Below are 17234 nucleotides of genomic sequence, written 5' to 3'. Positions count from 1 at the left end.
ATTTAGCTCTGCAGTGGTGTTATTATTATTAGATATACCAATTAATTATTAATTAATTCCTAATTTGTCTTCAGCAACTGCTTCTATCTAAATAGGCTTTCATTGGGTCCCAAGTTTATCTCAGAAACAAGGTGGAAATACAACCAGATCAGAGTGCCAACTTTTAAGAGGTATTACACACTGACTCATTCACTGTCTGCCTCACACTTCCATCAGTCCACCTACCTGGAAAAAACCCCGCATAGACACAAGGAAAACATTCCAAACAGAATGTGACCAGCAGCAAATGAATTCTACTTTTCCTATTCTTGCAATAATGCTTAGTTCTGTACGCTTAGCTTGAGTCATTCTGCACTTTTGCATGTATACAGATTCCTGGATACCAGCGTTGCTAAAGTACGGCGATCAGTGTTTATGCAGGAACAGCCATTTTGTTCTGTCACATCAGACACAAGTGTCTGATCTGCAGACAGATAGCAGTTCACGGTGAAAAAAAAGAGGAAATGCATAAGAAAACAGAGGCCCCTAAGTCAGAAGAAACAAATATGTTTTTCTACCTGTAATATACCCAGACACTACAAAGAGTGGGTTCATTACATTCCTTTGTCTGAGATCAGAGGATAGACGCAGTAGACTCCACTTAAAAACTCTAACTCACCTGTGGTTCTGCAGGAACGAAGAAAAGTACTACAGGTAAGCACACATGAGTACATTAAAAATACAAATACACACACACCTAAGTAACTGCATCTCGGTCTAATCATGTACATGTTTTTGAATGACAATAAAGCTGAGTCTGAGTCTGACACACACACACACACACACACACACACTGAAGTCCTGCTTTAAAGTATGACAGACTGAGAGACCCCCTCTCTTCCCTTCACATTCCACATGCATGGTTTGACGACCCCTAATTCTATACATCAAAAAGTGTGTGTGTGTGTGTGTGTGTGTGGCATAACAAACCACCCACTTTCAAACTCCCAGCCACATTACATCCAAACTAAGCTTATAAAGCAGGGGTGCACAACATACGGCCCGCGGGCCAGATCCGGCCCGGCAAAACTCTCGATCCGGCCCGCCAAATGAAGTGCTGATGCATTTTTAAATAAATGATAGTGTCACTTTAAATTCACCGGGTAATTCCATGAAATTGCGACTAAAAAGTAAATGATGTAAATACAAGTTACCTCAGCTGCACCATGTGTTTGTCCAAACCAAGTACGAGTAAACAAAGAAAAGTGGATCTCGAGCATATGAAATTGAACCCTGAATGGACATACAAGTATTTTCTCATGTCTGCTGTGCTTGCGACCACATTAATAATTGGTGTCAGACCAACACATTTCTTGTAAGTACCTGATTTTATGTAACTGTACTTAGTGCTGGGCGATTTTCACGATTAATTCTGTTAGTTAGAATGAACGTTTTCACATGATGTTAGAATGTGACAATTGCGGTTGTTTACATACATTATATTTTAATTAAAATACCAACATGTCACGAGGCAGAAACTGAGCAGACGCTCGCGGAATATAAATCAGGGAAAGTTTAATATTAAAAGGGCAAAAACAGTGTACAAAACCCTGCAGAGTCCAAAACCAGAGGATAAACAGACAGGCAGCAAACGGAAGACAACAAGGATTATACACGGTAACGGTTAGATTTAGAAATAAGGACACAAACACGATCGACAAAACTTCACAACGAGACTAAAACAGAAGAGTTTAAATAAGATTCATGGAACCAAAAACAGCTGAATTGAATCAAAACTCCGGTGAGCGCGATCAGGATTGGCTGGCCGGGGACATGTGGTAATCACGTGACAGTCCAGGGGCTCATGGGAATTGTAGTCCATATGGTTAGACGTGGAATGTGCCCCGTCCATCCACCCCCCAGTCACAAGAAGACAAAATCAAAGCTGAGCTGAGTGCTTATTCGATGTCCCCCAGTGTAGATACTGATACAGACTCACTTATATGGTGGAAACAGTAAACAGGCTTGTGTTCCTTTTAAAAAACCTGTAAAGAACTGTTAGTGGTTTTGCACTTTTCTTATGCTGCACATTATTTAAAGTGAGTTGTTTGTGAGTTTTTTATATAAAGGATATAGCTCATTAAGATTTCTATTTTGTTCAAATTATTGTTAATTATTGTTATATTGTTATTGTTATAAAGTTTGAGTTCCTTGAAAGAATAATTAGGTGGTGCTGTTACTATTTTTGCATTTCTGCAGTCTTTTAAATTAACATTTTCCAATTGAATTATACAAAAAAAAAAAATTACAATCGCAATCGAGAATCAATAATACATTTGAAAATAATCGATTTTTTTTTTCAATATCACCCAGCCCTAACTGTATTACAAATTCATGTGGACAGATCTGTAAAAATGAAATGTGTGGCCCTCTGGTTTAGGTGTTTATGTGAAATCGGCCCTTGGTAAAAAGAAGTTGTGCACCCCTGTTATAAAGGAACAAATGGAGAGCAGAGGAAGCGTTTGAGGCGAGGTGAGAGAGGAAGACCTGAGTAATTAGTTAACTAAACACTGAAGGGCTATTAAACATCACTGTCCAAATGCCAGCATTAAGTGGCATTTATAGCTCAATTATACCACACTTCAAGAAATTCACACCAAACACACACACAAACAAATGGAGGATTAAACTGCACTGTTTCCTAACACGCTCAGGTTACACAAGGCTGCTAAGACTATGTGCAAACAGTCATAAACAGCTTTAATTGTATTTATTTTATTTAATAAGCCTAAAGCCTTAAGCCTTACTGACAAAAATATTGTGATTTTGTACATCAGGTCTGTGAGAGACCAGTGACCTTTTCAGGGTGTTTTCTGCCTTTCACCCAATAAGTCGGACCCACCACAACCCTGACCAAGTAGTGATGAAAGAGACAATGAATGCATGAATGAATGTACATCAGGTCATTGATGCTCACTCCTGCTGAGACCTAATCCCAAAAGTGCTATCAGTAATTTTTTTTAAATGATAACCATCTGTTATTAGTCAGTTAATTGTTAACCGACGCTTGATGCTTTAGTTTTGTTTAATTATTATTTTGTTCATGCATTTTCTCCCCTTTTTCTCCTGACTTTTACCCAATCCGTTTACCCAATGCTTCCTCTTTACTGATGTTGATCTCCATACTGGTTGAGGAAAGCGAGACTGACACATTCCTCCTCCAACACGTGTGCAGTAGCCAACTGCATCTTTTCACCTGCACAAGGCGAGTACATATGTGGATCAGCTTTGTGTACGGAGAGCCACACCCTGATCAACGCATTATCCCTCGTCTCTGTGCAGGCGCCATAAATCAGCCAGTAGAGGTCGTAATTGCATTAGTTAATCGTTGTTCATGTAGGCACCCAGCGTGCCACATGGCAGAGCTGAGATTCGAAACGACAAGTTCGAAATGCCAGCTCTGGTGTGCTAGCATGTTTTACTGCTGCACCACCTGAGCGCCTGTTTTATTGCTGTATGTTGTAAAAGTGACAGTAATGCAGAAAGTAGGATTAACAACATGAACAAGTAACATTTAAATCAAGAAACAGAACAATAATAAAAAAAAAACCCTACATGTGCAGAGTTTTACATGTGGTCAAACCCCATACTGATGCAAAAGAGTGTCACGGTTTCTGACTCTAATGCGTATACGTTTATGAATTAAGTACTACAAATGCACTTTTGAATTGTCCTGTTTAGATTAGGACTGCAAACACTTCTAATGCATCTATAATCTGACACATAGGCTGAGTCTTGAATTTTATTGACATTAAGCAACAGACATCAAACAAACATTCTTTGCCAGTCATCAGTTAATTGGTTTGTTAATAAAATTCCTAAATCATAATCGGTCTAACCCTATGCCTGAGCACCTTAGTAACCAGTTGTTACTAAGCCAAAAGTGTCCAGCAGAAGGGGTATGGAGGCGCATACATGCCCCATCAAATATATATATATATATATATATATATATATATTTATTTACTTATTTTTATGTTGGGAAACATGCTTTCTCTAAATCTGTAATTCCAGCCTTGCACCAGTTAGGTTTTCGCTGGCGTGGGATGCCAGCACACTTTTATCTCTTTCTGGGAGCTCATCCAGTGTTGCAGCATTTTGGGGCCCTTTTCAGAGCGCCCTCCACCTGTAAATCTTTTTTTTTTTTTAGAACTGGGCTGTCATAGACAGCCAGAACAACCATGTCATATTGTGAAATCCAGTTCTCACTTCTACTCTATCCCTTTTCTATCCTCTTTCTCAATTATGGTTTGCTAATGTTTTGTTTCTTTCATTTGTTTGTTTTGTTTTGTGTTGTTCTTTTTAGCCACAGCGTTGTTCTATCTTGGTTAATCATCCTGCACTTGTGTTCTATTTTTATTCTTGTAGGTGTGGAGCTTCACTTTGCGCTTCAGTAGTGAGGCATGGCCCGTCCGGTTAATCATGTACAACGTTAATTATCAATGATCTATGCAATAATATTTTAATAATAAATAATAAATAATGTGAATAAAACAAAAGCTACACTAGTACTTATTGTTAAAAAAAATAGAATTTCTAGTGTATAAAACAGTACCTCAGGCATCTATATATGACTTATACTGGATGTGCTGTTTGACAGTTGGACTAAGCTAAAAGTATAAAAAAAATATTTCTCAAAATTGATTATTCAGACTTTTATTATACTCAATCCAGGGTGACTTAGAAAAAAATAGAACAAAGGGTGCCAATCTTGATCTTGCCATCAGTCCTGTCTGGGTGTGACTTTCTAGTCTGAATGGATGTTGTGGCTACATACTCTTTGGTTAGGTTGAAATCAAGGGCACACGTGAAAATCTGATATAACACACACGCACACACTCTTACCCGTGCACAGTGATGCTAACAATCACGTTCATGCATGTGCAAATCGGTCTGGGTAGAATGATTACGCATAGACATCCATTCACATACATGTTCATTCATTATGTTCATTCATAAAAACATAGACACACTAGACTCCTACAGTTCACTAATTGCTGAGAAAAGTTGCTCACGGAGTTTCTCATACATGACAGGTTCAAAAAAGACCGGCTGGGTGTGCATTACAGACAAACTCCTTCACCTGGCTGACAAGGATCAGCACAGCGCTACTTTTCATCCCCTTATATAGATAACGGGTCTTACTTTACATAAAAATAATATCATGACAAAAATACAAGCTTCTCTGTAATACTAATCAACTTAATATGAATAAACACCTAGAAAATACAAAGGCATTGAAACCCACTTTAAGGATATGACCTTTTTTTCTGAACCCTAGCACACATGGAATTTCAGATCATGTGCTGGCACACTGCAGGCACACTAGGTCGCGTTGTTTTGTGAAGCTAGTGGGGTGAAATCACAAGAGTGCATTCCACACTGTACTGAAGTAAAAGACTTCAGCATTCCACAAAAAGGGGGTATATGTTCCCACACTTCAGGATAATCCTCGCGGGCTGGGACGGTTAAGAATTTGTCTCTGTAGATGTCACGAGAGATGTACCATATTGTTTTTTCCCCTCTTCATATAAGCATTGCTACAAATAACAAAACTTTATTGCATTTTGCCAGACATGCTATCATTCACCTGTAGCTCTGATTTCACTCTGAGACCCTAGAACTGCCCTATCAACAGAATGAACTTTAAATACGGTCTTCACTTATACTTTACTAATATAATATTTTATTGAATTTAGAGGACTGTCAGGTAACAGTGGTTTTATAATTCTGTTGTTACTTAAACGTATACAATAGAGTTGGCAGCATATAAGCAACAATTGCGATGTTTGTTTTCTAATGTATATTTGCATATTAATATATTTTTACACATGTACACCTACACCACCCACACTAGTAATGCATTGCACAAATGTATTTCTTTTTATTTAGTTAATTTTTAATTATAAGTTTATAATAATAATAATAATAATAACTTATTGATTGAATAATTATTATAAATAATAATACTAAATTATCATTTTATAATCATTATAATTATAATACAGTCAGCAATAGGGGAGATATGGAAGAGTTTATATATATATATATACAGTGTATCACAAAAGTGAGTACACCCCTCACATTTCTGCAGATATTTAAGTATATCTTTTCATGGGACAACACTGACAAAATGACACTTTGACACAATGAAAAGTAGTCTGTGTGCAGCTTATATAACAGTGTAAATTTATTCTTCCCTCAAAATAACTCAATATACAGCCATTAATGTCTAAACCACCGGCAACAAAAGTGAGTACACCCCTAAGAGACTACACCCCTAAATGTCCAAATTGAGCACTGCTTGTCATTTTCCCTCCAAAATGTCATGTGATTTGTTAGTGTTACTAGGTCTCAGGTGTGCATAGGGAGCAGGTGTGTTCAATTTAGTAGTACAGCTCTCACACTCTCTCATACTGGTCACTGAAAGTTCCAACATGGCACCTCATGGCAAAGAACTCTCTGAGGATCTTAAAAGATGAATTGTTGTGCTACATGAAGATGGCCAAGGCTACAAGAAGATTGGCAACACCCTGAAACTGAGCTGCAGCACAGTGGCCAAGATCATCCAGCGTTTTAAAAGAGCAGGGTCCACTCAGAACAGACCTCGCGTTGGTCGTCCAAAGAAGCTGAGTGCACGTGCTCAGCGTCACATCCAACTGCTGTCTTTGAAAGATAGGCGCAGGAGTGCTGTCAGCATTGCTGCAGAGATTGAAAAGGTGGGGGGTCAGCCTGTCAGTGCTCAGACCATACGCCGCACACTACATCAAATTGGTCTGCATGGCTGTCACCCCAGAAGGAAGCCTCTTCTGAAGTCTCTACACAAAAAAGCCCGCAAACAGTTTGCTGAAGACATGTCAACAAAGGACATGGATTACTGGAACCATGTCCTATGGTCTGATGAGACCAAGATTAATTTATTTAGTTCAGATGGTCTCAAGCATGTGTGGCGGCAATCAGGTGAGGAGTACAAAGATAAGTGTGTCATGCCTACAGTCAAGCATGGTGGTGGGAATGCCATGGTCTGGGGCTGCATGAGTGCAGCAGGTGTTGGGGAGTTACATTTCATTGAGGGACACATGAACTCCAATATGTACTGTGAAATACTGAAGCAGAGCATGATCCCCTCCCTCCTGAAACTGGGTCGCAGGGCAGTGTTCCAGCATGATAATGACCCCAAACACACCTCAAAGACGACCACTGCTTTATTGAAGAGGCTGAGGGTAAAGGTGATGGACTGGCCAAGCATGTCTCCAGACCTAAACCCAATAGAACATCTTTGGGGCATCCTCAAGCGGAAGGTGGAGGAGCGCAAAGTCTCGAATATCCGCCAGCTCCGTGATGTCGTCATGGAGGAGTGGAAAAGCATTCCAGTGGCAACCTGTGAAGCTCTGGTAAACTCCATGCCCAGGAGAGTTAAGGCAGTTCTGGGAAATAATGGTGGCCACACAAAATATTGACACTTCAGGAACTTTCACTAAGGGGTGTACTCACTTTTGTTGCCGGTGGTTTAGACATTAATGGCTGTATATTGAGTTATTTTGAGGGAAGAATAAATTTACACTGTTATATAAGCTGCACACAGACTACTTTTCATTGTGTCAAAGTGTCATTTTGTCAGTGTTGTCCCATGAAAAGATATACTTAAATATCTGCAGAAATGTGAGGGGTGTACTCACTTTTGTGATACACTGTATATATACAAGAATGTGTGCTATGTGTATAGCAATAGGGGAGATATGGGATTTTATATTTTCTTTATGCATTTTCTCCCCTTTTTCTCCCTTTTTTAGAGCGTCCAATTGCCTGATTGCATCATGCTTCCTCTCCACCAATGCCGATCCCTGCTCTGATTGAGGAGAATGAAGCTAGCCCACGCCCCCTCCAACCCGTGGGCAGCATGCCGTATGCATCTTATCACCTACACTTTGACAAGTGCAGTGCAGCTCAGCGTTGTGTACGGATGTACGATACGATGTATTCGAGATCCAGCTCTGGTTCCAGTGGTTGTTTTGACCGCTGCGCCACCTGAGTGGCCATATATATACTGTATATATATATATATGCTTATATATATATGTGTATATGCTTATATATATGTGTGTTATTTCTTTTTTTTGCTTTGTGATATTACAGACAGTTTAGCATTTTCAGTTAAAAGCCCTTCTGATCCGTACACATGCCTCTTCAGATCAGAGGGGCCTCATGGGGCAGCACACAGCCTTAAGTAGCTCAAAGTATGAACAATACCTGGCACCTCACAATGTCTTCCTGATAACACACTCACGTCACACGAGCACACAGACAAACTCTGCATGGAAACGCACATGCTTTCTCTAAAGGCCTGTTAGGGTTAAGAGGTGGCACAGACAATAGAGCGCGTCTTAAGTTAAGGTCCCTCAATTGACTGACCTAAAGGTCTTGCAATCCTTCAGTAATGAGAAGGGGGTGGACAAAGGCCTACAGGCCTTTTAACTTCTCCCTGATAAGTTATAAGGCAGAGAATGCGAGATGAGACAGAACCCCAGGAATTTGGAAAAGGTCACTCTGATCAATGATGTGGAAGGTCCACATTGAAATCAGATATCCTGACTGGACCAGCCCATTAGAATGCCTGTTCAGAGGTGTAAAAATGAAAGTCTGATCTGTAGTAACATGCTAAGTGGTGCCCCATGCCTCTGGTGACAGATGCCTTTTTAGAAAGCACGTCCTCCCTGTCAATCTTGCTGTCGGCTAGTCTGTCAGCTGGACATCAGACTGGTCACTAAGAAACATAGCTGAAGAAAAGCACCACCAGCTTACACAAGACTTAAGTTAGAATTGTTTAGTGGTGTTTGTAATGCCATCATTGGTATGCTAAGCTTGTTACATTTACAAATGTTTTATAGGATTATTTTGAGATATTAATTATTCACACAGGAATATAGGGGCACCATTTTAGTCAGATTAAAATATGAATGCTCAAACCACTTCAGAAGTTGTTTTGAAATGTATTAAGCCAGATCTTATAAGTGTAAATGCATGTGGATAGAATTCAGACACAAGACCCCATTTATACTGGCAATTTCCAGCAAGCACGACTATGGGTTAAGATTCAAAAATGATTTACATTTACAGCATTTGGCAGATGCAGTTATCCAAAGCAACTTATAATTGTGAATGAATACAATTCTAGGGTTAAAGTTCTCTTGCTCAAGCTACTTGATGGTGATGAGTTTGGTCAACAGTCCAGTATCCTAAGCACTGCTTACATTGCCCTGTTTGTGTTAATGCACTTTAAAGACATTTAATACAAAACTACATTAAATCACTAGTGAACTATTTTCACACTATTATACATGTAATTGCATTTAACTACATATGAAAATGCATGTTGCTGAAACTTTCTAAATCGGGAGGCCAGGACAGACCCAGAGATTTGTGGAAAATTGAAGTATGTATTTTTAATATTGTATTTGTAATAATGTATTTTTATTATTTATACTGTTAGGTGTATCTGTGTCATTATAAGCAAGTGGGAGAAAGTAGTGCTGGTTTATTATAGATATGGACACACAAACCCTTGCTTTAGCTACTTTGGGTCTCACTGCAATCTGTCATTTCTGGCAGATAACAGATATTATGTTTGGTTAAATATGTAAAGTGAATCAGAGTGCTTGTTCATACAATAAATTTCACTCTTTGTATAGTTCTTTTTTAATCAATTTGTAAATCTAAAAGTAAAAAGCCATGCTAAATTGTTTCAGTAAATGTTTAGTAAACTCACTTAACCGATTCTTGTTTGGTCTTTGCATGCCACATCAAAGTTTTCTTAAGTTGATTTATTGAAGATTTCTATCTCACTCAACTGTGATGCCCAGGAGAGCATCTTCGGTCACTCCCTCCGGCTACACTCTGGTCAATGCATAGTAATGGCATTTAGTAGTGAACATGTATTATTAATGCATGTGATCTTATCAGGATATAATATAAAACGACTCAACAGCTAGATGGTAATGGGGTCAGTGTCATGTATAGGTAAAATTTAACTGTGAACTGTAATCAATTATTACATTTCATAGTCTTTATTTGAAGCAAGACCCTTAATTTAAATGTTTAGATTATGTTATTAAAATGCATGGAGGTTACTCAAAGTTTAAACCAAGTTATAAGGTGTTTAAACCAGCTCCAAGAAGTCCATCATTTAAAGGACTTGACCAACAAATATTGTAGTATGATGGCTCATTATTTATACTTTTGTTAGTTATTGTAGTGTATGGGCAAAGAAGCCAGGGGTACAGGGAAAGTAAAGACACCTAAAATAGTAAGTAAATGTATGAAGATACTTTTACCTCTTGTTTGTTTTCATGCATTTAATATTATGTATTGCATCAATATTTAAAGTTTTTAATTACCCTATCTTTGCCACAGAAATAAGGTACAGCTGAACATGTATTACCGTGGATCTGGTTGATGCACAGACAGCATTTGAGTCCACTTTCAGAATATAAAACAAGTTTTAGGTGAGGAATAGCCTACATATAAAAGGCTGTGAGGTGAAATTATGTAAGTAAACCTTGCAGCGTGTGTTTTTGTTTTTTTTTGCTAGCACACCAAAACATCTGATGTACTGATACTGGTGTACTGATAATACCAGACAATCTGATTTACTAGACAGAAACGTCAGTTTAACTGTTTTTATTTTAATTTTTCCTTTTTTTGTCATCTGCAGGTTTGCACCACTGTGTAAGCACGTTTACACATTTTCTCTTGAAAACTAATTAAGATCATGTTTAGGTATTAGCAGAAATGATAAAATAGGATAGTCGGCATGTTTGCACATGTTGCACAATGTACTCAAAAAATAGGATGCGCTGCTGTGCGCTATAAAACAGACGCACTGGAAGCTTCTTGCAACGTGTAATAACATGGCTATAACTGTAACAATTCACTTTAAAAGCGCCAGTTAAGTGTAATAAATGTTACATATGAAGGTTTAAATCGTATTTATTTAAAGACCGAGAAAATAAAGAAGGCTAACGATCTCTATTTATTAACGGCATCAGAAGCGCGCTTCATTCACACAGCACAGAACTAAAACACAACATGCAAAACACGTTCTATTAATAATAATGATTATACGAGCTAATAACACTTATAAAGAGGTGAATATACAGGTACTTACCGCCGACTCACTTTCCTGAACTCCTATACACAGACTTATGAAAAGCAGCAAGTTCAGCAGACTTTTAAACTTTTTATTCATTTTTTTATACAATCCACCCTCTCAGCATTGACAATCAGCACCGTGAGAGTATGTGGAACTTTTCATATTCTTTTAATAACTATATTCTAGTCCTAAAGTTTTAAATAACTAACTGCGGACTCCTCTTCATTCCACAGGTTCTCCAGTTAGTATCGCAGCTGCCTAAACTGCGCCCTCAACTCTTTACTGCGCCTTAACCTGCTGGGAGGGGCTACTTTCGTATCACTTCGCCTTGCCGTAAAATAGTCCCCAAAACGTGCACGATTTCTTATATTTTTCAACAATCATGTTAACCTAATAATGATAACCTAATGGTCAAAACCAGTTCATCTTGGCATATCAGTAATTATTAATTATTTAAATACTTTATTTATTTTTTCAAAGCTAAATGACCCAACAACAGCACTGTGCAAAAGTCTTAGGCCACTATTAGATTTGCTGTTTTAGCAATGGTATAATGACAATATATAATGATTTGTTAGTTTGAATTAAATCCTAATTAACGTCATTGCTAGCATGTCTTAATATTACATGTCAAAATGACTGCAGTCTATTACACCAAGTTTGTGCAAGACATGCTTGAGCATTACATACACATGTTGTATAAGTTTATTGGGAGCTTGCTAATATGTATAAGACCAACTTTCAATTGCATTATTCTATTCAAAATGCCAAAAATCAGAGACATAAAAATATTAAATTGAAACAGGAAGGCCACTCTTAAAGAGAAATCAGCAAACTAACTGGATACTCAGGATGTGGTTGTCATGCTGTTTTAAAGAATTTGAAAGAATCAGGAGAGGTCAAAGACAAAAAAAGGACTTGAAGGTCAAGAAAACTTTCAGTCCAGCAAGGACCTGTCTCAAAATCTGACAGCTTCATCAGGATGCCAAGTTGACCTTTCTGCAATCAAAAGAAGTTATTTTGTTTTAAAAACTGTGTTTTTTATTGTGTGTACATAATTCCTGTATTTTCTGTTAGCATCTGTATAATAAGAATAAATAAATATGGATGGTCATTTAAACTTTGCTACTTTTGCCTAGTACAGTACATAGTCATTCCAAAGAGTGGCATGGTGGCATAGCTGGTGAAGTAAGTGTTGCACAGGTCCCAAGGTCCTCAGTTTTTCCCTGCTGCTGGTCACTTTTCTTTGTGTCTATGTGATTTGTTTGCAGAATTTGAAGCTTAGCTGTTCTAAGTTGGCCTATAAGTGTGAGTAAGTAAAAAAGAAAGGGTATGAACTGATGCTCTGACGTTTTGTATGTAATAACAGTAATAATTTACGCAGTGCAACTTGTTCAAAATTACAGATATTTTTAAATTGAGTTTCTTTTTACTTTTTATTATGTTTATTACTTTTTTTATTATTATTATGTTTATTATTGTTGCATGGTTTATTCAGGAATGTTACGTGGGGAAATGTTTTATATCATTTGCTCTTATGACTGTAATACACTAGTGTATAGTCTGCGCTCTGTGAGTGTAAGGGGTGTGAGACAGAGGTGTGATTGACAGCTCTAAGCTCTGCCCCTCTCTCTGCTGCACAGCGCAGTGTTGGGGTGAGCGGTATCGAGTCGGGAAGCGACAGACCAGCTTTCAGCACCCAAGTTTCGTGAGTTCAACGTTCGTCTTTTTTCTATAATTCACTTAAAGCCAGTGCAACTTGCCTTTTATCGCAGATACTTCTATCACCACAGAAACGTCTTGTGTGGGTTCTTTATAAGTGTATAAAGGTCTTTGTAAATGTGCGTGTGTGTGTGTGTGTGTGTGTTTCGGACTTGCAGTAGATGAAGCGGTGAGCGCAGTAAACGAATCTGAACCCGCGGCTTGCTGTGGACTGAGCGGGACTCGACACACCAGCTCACCGATATTTACCTACACCATGAATCTGTGGTACGTACCTGCAAGTTTTACTCTACGTTAATATTACTCTATAGTCCTTACAATGTGTTGAAGAAAGGTGTTCACTTGGTATGCCTTACTGAAGTTGTATAACTGCTACGCACTTATACGCACTTTATTCTAATCAGTTGGCATCCACTATTTCCAAAAAGAGCCAGCTAACCGCAGGGTTTCATACACACCACGATTGCACCTGGTTGCACTTGATTTATCATGTGGTCTTTGTTTCAAAACTATTGATCAGTTCAATTAAAGTGTAGTGAAGCTCCTATGTGGTTTTCTAGCTACAGACCTGCAGCCACGGTTACTCTTATTGCACAATAGTACTGTTAGTACCAGTCTTCCAATGAATGGATTCACCTTGTGGTTTTTTGGCAGGTTTGGGTGTCTTGCTGTGGTCCTGTGGCTGGACTCCACATACGCAGTAAGTGCGCTTTACTTATCTTTAAACCCATGCTCGAGTGTCCGAGATTCATACAAAGATCTATTCGAGTTTAATATTAATAGGGTACTGATGATCCCCATAACAACCATTAGATAAACCGCGCACCTGGTGCTTGGTGTTTTTTTAAGTGTAACATTATGAGTCATGTTTTAACACTGCTATAGGTTTAGAAGATAAGTGGTATTTACAGAATGTCTTACCGGTGGACTCTTGAAGTAGGACAAACTGCACACAAATTTGTGTCCAGAAAGGCCATGTGTTATTTTTTATCTTGTAGTCTCAGGATAAGAAAAGTTGTTTTCTTGTGATCATAACTTTTCTGGTGATCAGATGCATAAGCTGCTTGTGTTCTGTACATCACATGATGGATCCATGCATTTGTTTTTACTTTGATCAGGAGCTGACACAAGTATTGTACACAAGTATTGTAATTGTATGTTTGTCAGTGCTAGACGATTTCCACTTTGGTCTTCATCACTTAATACGATTTGGCAGCTTTTGTTGAGGGTACGCAACATTCATTATTTCAACAACACAGGAAAAATAAGTTGTGATACCGTATTTATCACAAGATAAAAAATAACACATGGCCTTTCTAAGCATCTTGACCAACCTTCTTTGAGTGATCTCACAAATCATAATGTTCACCTGATCCAACATGTACACTGAAGGATTCACTGTTTTGTCCTAGGCCTTTTTATCATTTGAATCACCTAATTACAATTAGCTAAACTAATTATGATGATTTGAAATGACAGCAGTTACTTGTCAGGTTTTACTTGTCACATTTTGCATTTTCATGCAATGTAAAACATCGGATTTATTATGAATGACTTTAATATAGTAATTGAATATTTGTGACTCATATTTCAGCCTTCTTCCTGTAACTGTTCTGCTTTTAAACATATTCATACTTGCTGGAGTTCCATTAAAACTATGTATTTTATGTAGTATTTAAATGATTGTTCATGTTGCTTCATGGCTATTCTTTATAAAGTATACAGTTGAATTCAATAGTATTAGATGAGCCCCATTTATTTAATTGAGCCCATGTAAATGATTTTTTAATTGTATGCAAGTTAGTTTGTTGTATAACAAGAAAAAACAAATACAATACACTCCAGTAATATACAAGTCACAGTATTATCAGCACTTTCCCATATACAGTAAATTACCAGATAAAAGACTATGTGTCAAGTAAGGTTTTTAATTGTATATTTTCTGTTATAAAAATAATAGAACATGAAAGTTATTGAAGTATATGCAGAATTGTGCAGTGACCTAAGGATAAAGGACTGCCATTAATGGTTAACTGTTACTCGACAAACTAATATGTTGTATGAAAATACAGTGGATATAAAAAGTCTACACCTCCCTCTTAAAATGCCAGTTTGTGATGTATTAAAATAAGACCATGATGAATAATTTTAGACTTTTTCCACTTTTATTGTGACCTTTAATCTGTTTTACAGTTCCATTAAAAAACAAACTAAAATATTTTAAGTGGGAAAAATAAAAACAATAATGTGGTTGCACAAAATATGCACCCTTACACAAACTAATACTTTGTTGACGCACCTTTTTATTTTATAACCGCAATCAGTCTCTTTTGGTAGGAGTCTATCAGCATGGCACATTTTGACTTGGCAAGCTATGCCCACTCATCTTTACAAAATCACTTCAAATCTGTCATATTGCAAGGGCATTTCCTGTGTGCAGTCTTTTCAGGTGAACCTACAGATCTTCACCTAGATTCAGGTCTGTGCTCTGGCTGGGCCATTCAGAAACTTTGATCTTCAGGTGAAGTTATTTTTTGTTGATGTGTAGGTATGCTGTGGGTCATTATCATGCTTAAAAGTGAAATATCTTTTATCTTGAGATTTTTAGAAGATGCCTAAAAGTTTTGTGCCAAAATTAACTGATATTTGGAACTGTTCTTAATTCCCACCACCTCTCCTCCAAACATTTGTTTTGGAATTATGGCCAAGAAGTTTAACCTTGTCTCATCAAACCATAACACATTTCCCCAAAATGCTTTTGGCAAAGTTGATGTAGGTTTTTGCTAAATGTAACTGGGCACATCCCAGACATATGAAGAATATAAAATATTGTTATCACATATAGTACACAATCACTTGCAAAAAAATTTTTTATGTTGCTGTAGACCTCTTTTGGACCAGTTAATCAATTTTGTAGGGCTATCCAGGTCTTGTTAATATCACTGGTGACCAACTTAACTGTGTTTCATGGTATATGCAATGTCTTGGATTTTTTTTTCTATAATTCTCCTGACTGATACCTTTCACCAATGAGATTCCTTTGATGCTTTGTAAGCTCTTCATGGCTTTTGCTGTAAGATGCAACTATTTTCCTAAACGTCAGGACAATTACAGAGGGTACAGAGTTATTTTAATTCATGGCACGTGTACTGACTATTATTTAACACAAGTTTAAATGTGATTGGTTTATTCTGAACACAGTCACACCCCCAATTTATAGAAGGTGTGCACACTTGTGCAACCACATTATTTTAGCATATTTTTACTTTTCCCCTCTAAACAATTTAACTTTGTTTTAATTGAATTGCACAAATTATGGGTCACATTAAAGGTGGAAATAAATGTAAAATGATTAAATTTGAAATGATTACGGCAAGTCGTAGCCTAGTGGTTAGGGTACTGGACTAGTAATCAAAAGGTTGCTGGTTCAAGCCTCACAACTGCCAGTTGTGGCTGTTGGGCCCTTGATCAAGGCCCTTAACCCTCAATTGCTCAGATTGTATACTGTAACTGTACTGTAAGTCGCTTTGGATAAAGGCGTCTGCTAAATGCTGAAAATGTAAATTACTTTTGGTGTAATTTTCTACATTCTGGCATTTTAACAGGGGTGTGTAGACCTTATTTCTACTGTAACAACACTGGTATGATACTAATAGTTGCAGTTCTAAGGGTAATTTTTGCCCATTCTTTCAAGTACACACACTTTGTCTCTTTGCAGTCTGTAGATTGAGGCCTGCCAATGCCTTGCTCAAATAACAGTGGAGTTTCTGAGAATAGTCTCTCTAAAATCCCAATATGAGAGCCCCTATGTCAGTAATACTGTCTCACGTATGCAAGTCATCCCTTCAGTGAGCACTGAAACACAAACTAGTGAGCCACTACCCATCTTTGGGGGTCTTTGATGGGTCATTTGGGAATTGGCCTTGGTGTTATTGGACCTTTGGTGGATCCTGCTTTTTTCCAATCTTAAAACTCTCACATATTATTAATTCACCTGCTTATTGAATATGCTGCTTGGGACAGTGGTAGTCTAGTGGGTAGGGCTTTGGGCTATCAACTGATAGGTTGAGAGTTCAAATCCCGGCTCTGCCATGCAGCCACTGTTGAGCCCTTGAGCAAGGCACTTAACCGTCTCTGTTCCAGGGGTGCTGTACGATGGCTGACCCTGTGCTCTGACCCCAGCTTCCAACCAAGCTGGGATATTCAAAAAATTATTTTGTTGTACTGTACGTCTGTATATGTACAGTGGGGCCAAAAAGTATTTAGTCAGCCACTGATTGTGCAAGTTCTCCTACTTAGAAAGATGAGAGAGGTCTGTAATTTT

At 37.8% G+C, this 17234-nt stretch overlaps 2 protein-coding genes across 2 annotated transcripts in view; one reads left to right on the top strand and one right to left on the bottom strand.

Annotated features, from left to right (window-relative positions):
• The window catches only part of col4a5 (collagen, type IV, alpha 5 (Alport syndrome)), a 94571-nt gene extending 83216 nt beyond the window's left edge, over window positions 1-11355 (bottom strand). The window contains exon 1 of the mRNA XM_062994255.1: window positions 11204-11355. Coding sequence (XP_062850325.1) covers window positions 11204-11284 — 81 coding nt within the window. The 5' untranslated portion in view covers window positions 11285-11355. The remainder of the gene's footprint in view (window positions 1-11203) is intronic.
• A 1494-nt stretch (window positions 11356-12849) lies between these two features.
• Window positions 12850-17234, top strand: part of col4a6 (collagen, type IV, alpha 6) — a 113497-nt gene continuing 109112 nt past the window's right edge. Inside the window, exons 1-3 of the mRNA XM_062994254.1 lie at window positions 12850-12896; window positions 13069-13177; window positions 13565-13610. Coding sequence (XP_062850324.1) covers window positions 13167-13177; window positions 13565-13610 — 57 coding nt within the window. The 5' untranslated portion in view covers window positions 12850-12896; window positions 13069-13166. The remainder of the gene's footprint in view (window positions 12897-13068; window positions 13178-13564; window positions 13611-17234) is intronic.

The sequence above is a fragment of the Trichomycterus rosablanca genome, chromosome 4, assembly GCF_030014385.1.
Source record: "Trichomycterus rosablanca isolate fTriRos1 chromosome 4, fTriRos1.hap1, whole genome shotgun sequence".
NCBI classification, from domain to species: Eukaryota; Metazoa; Chordata; class Actinopteri; order Siluriformes; family Trichomycteridae; genus Trichomycterus; species Trichomycterus rosablanca.
This window is presented reverse-complemented; position numbering and strand designations above follow the sequence as displayed.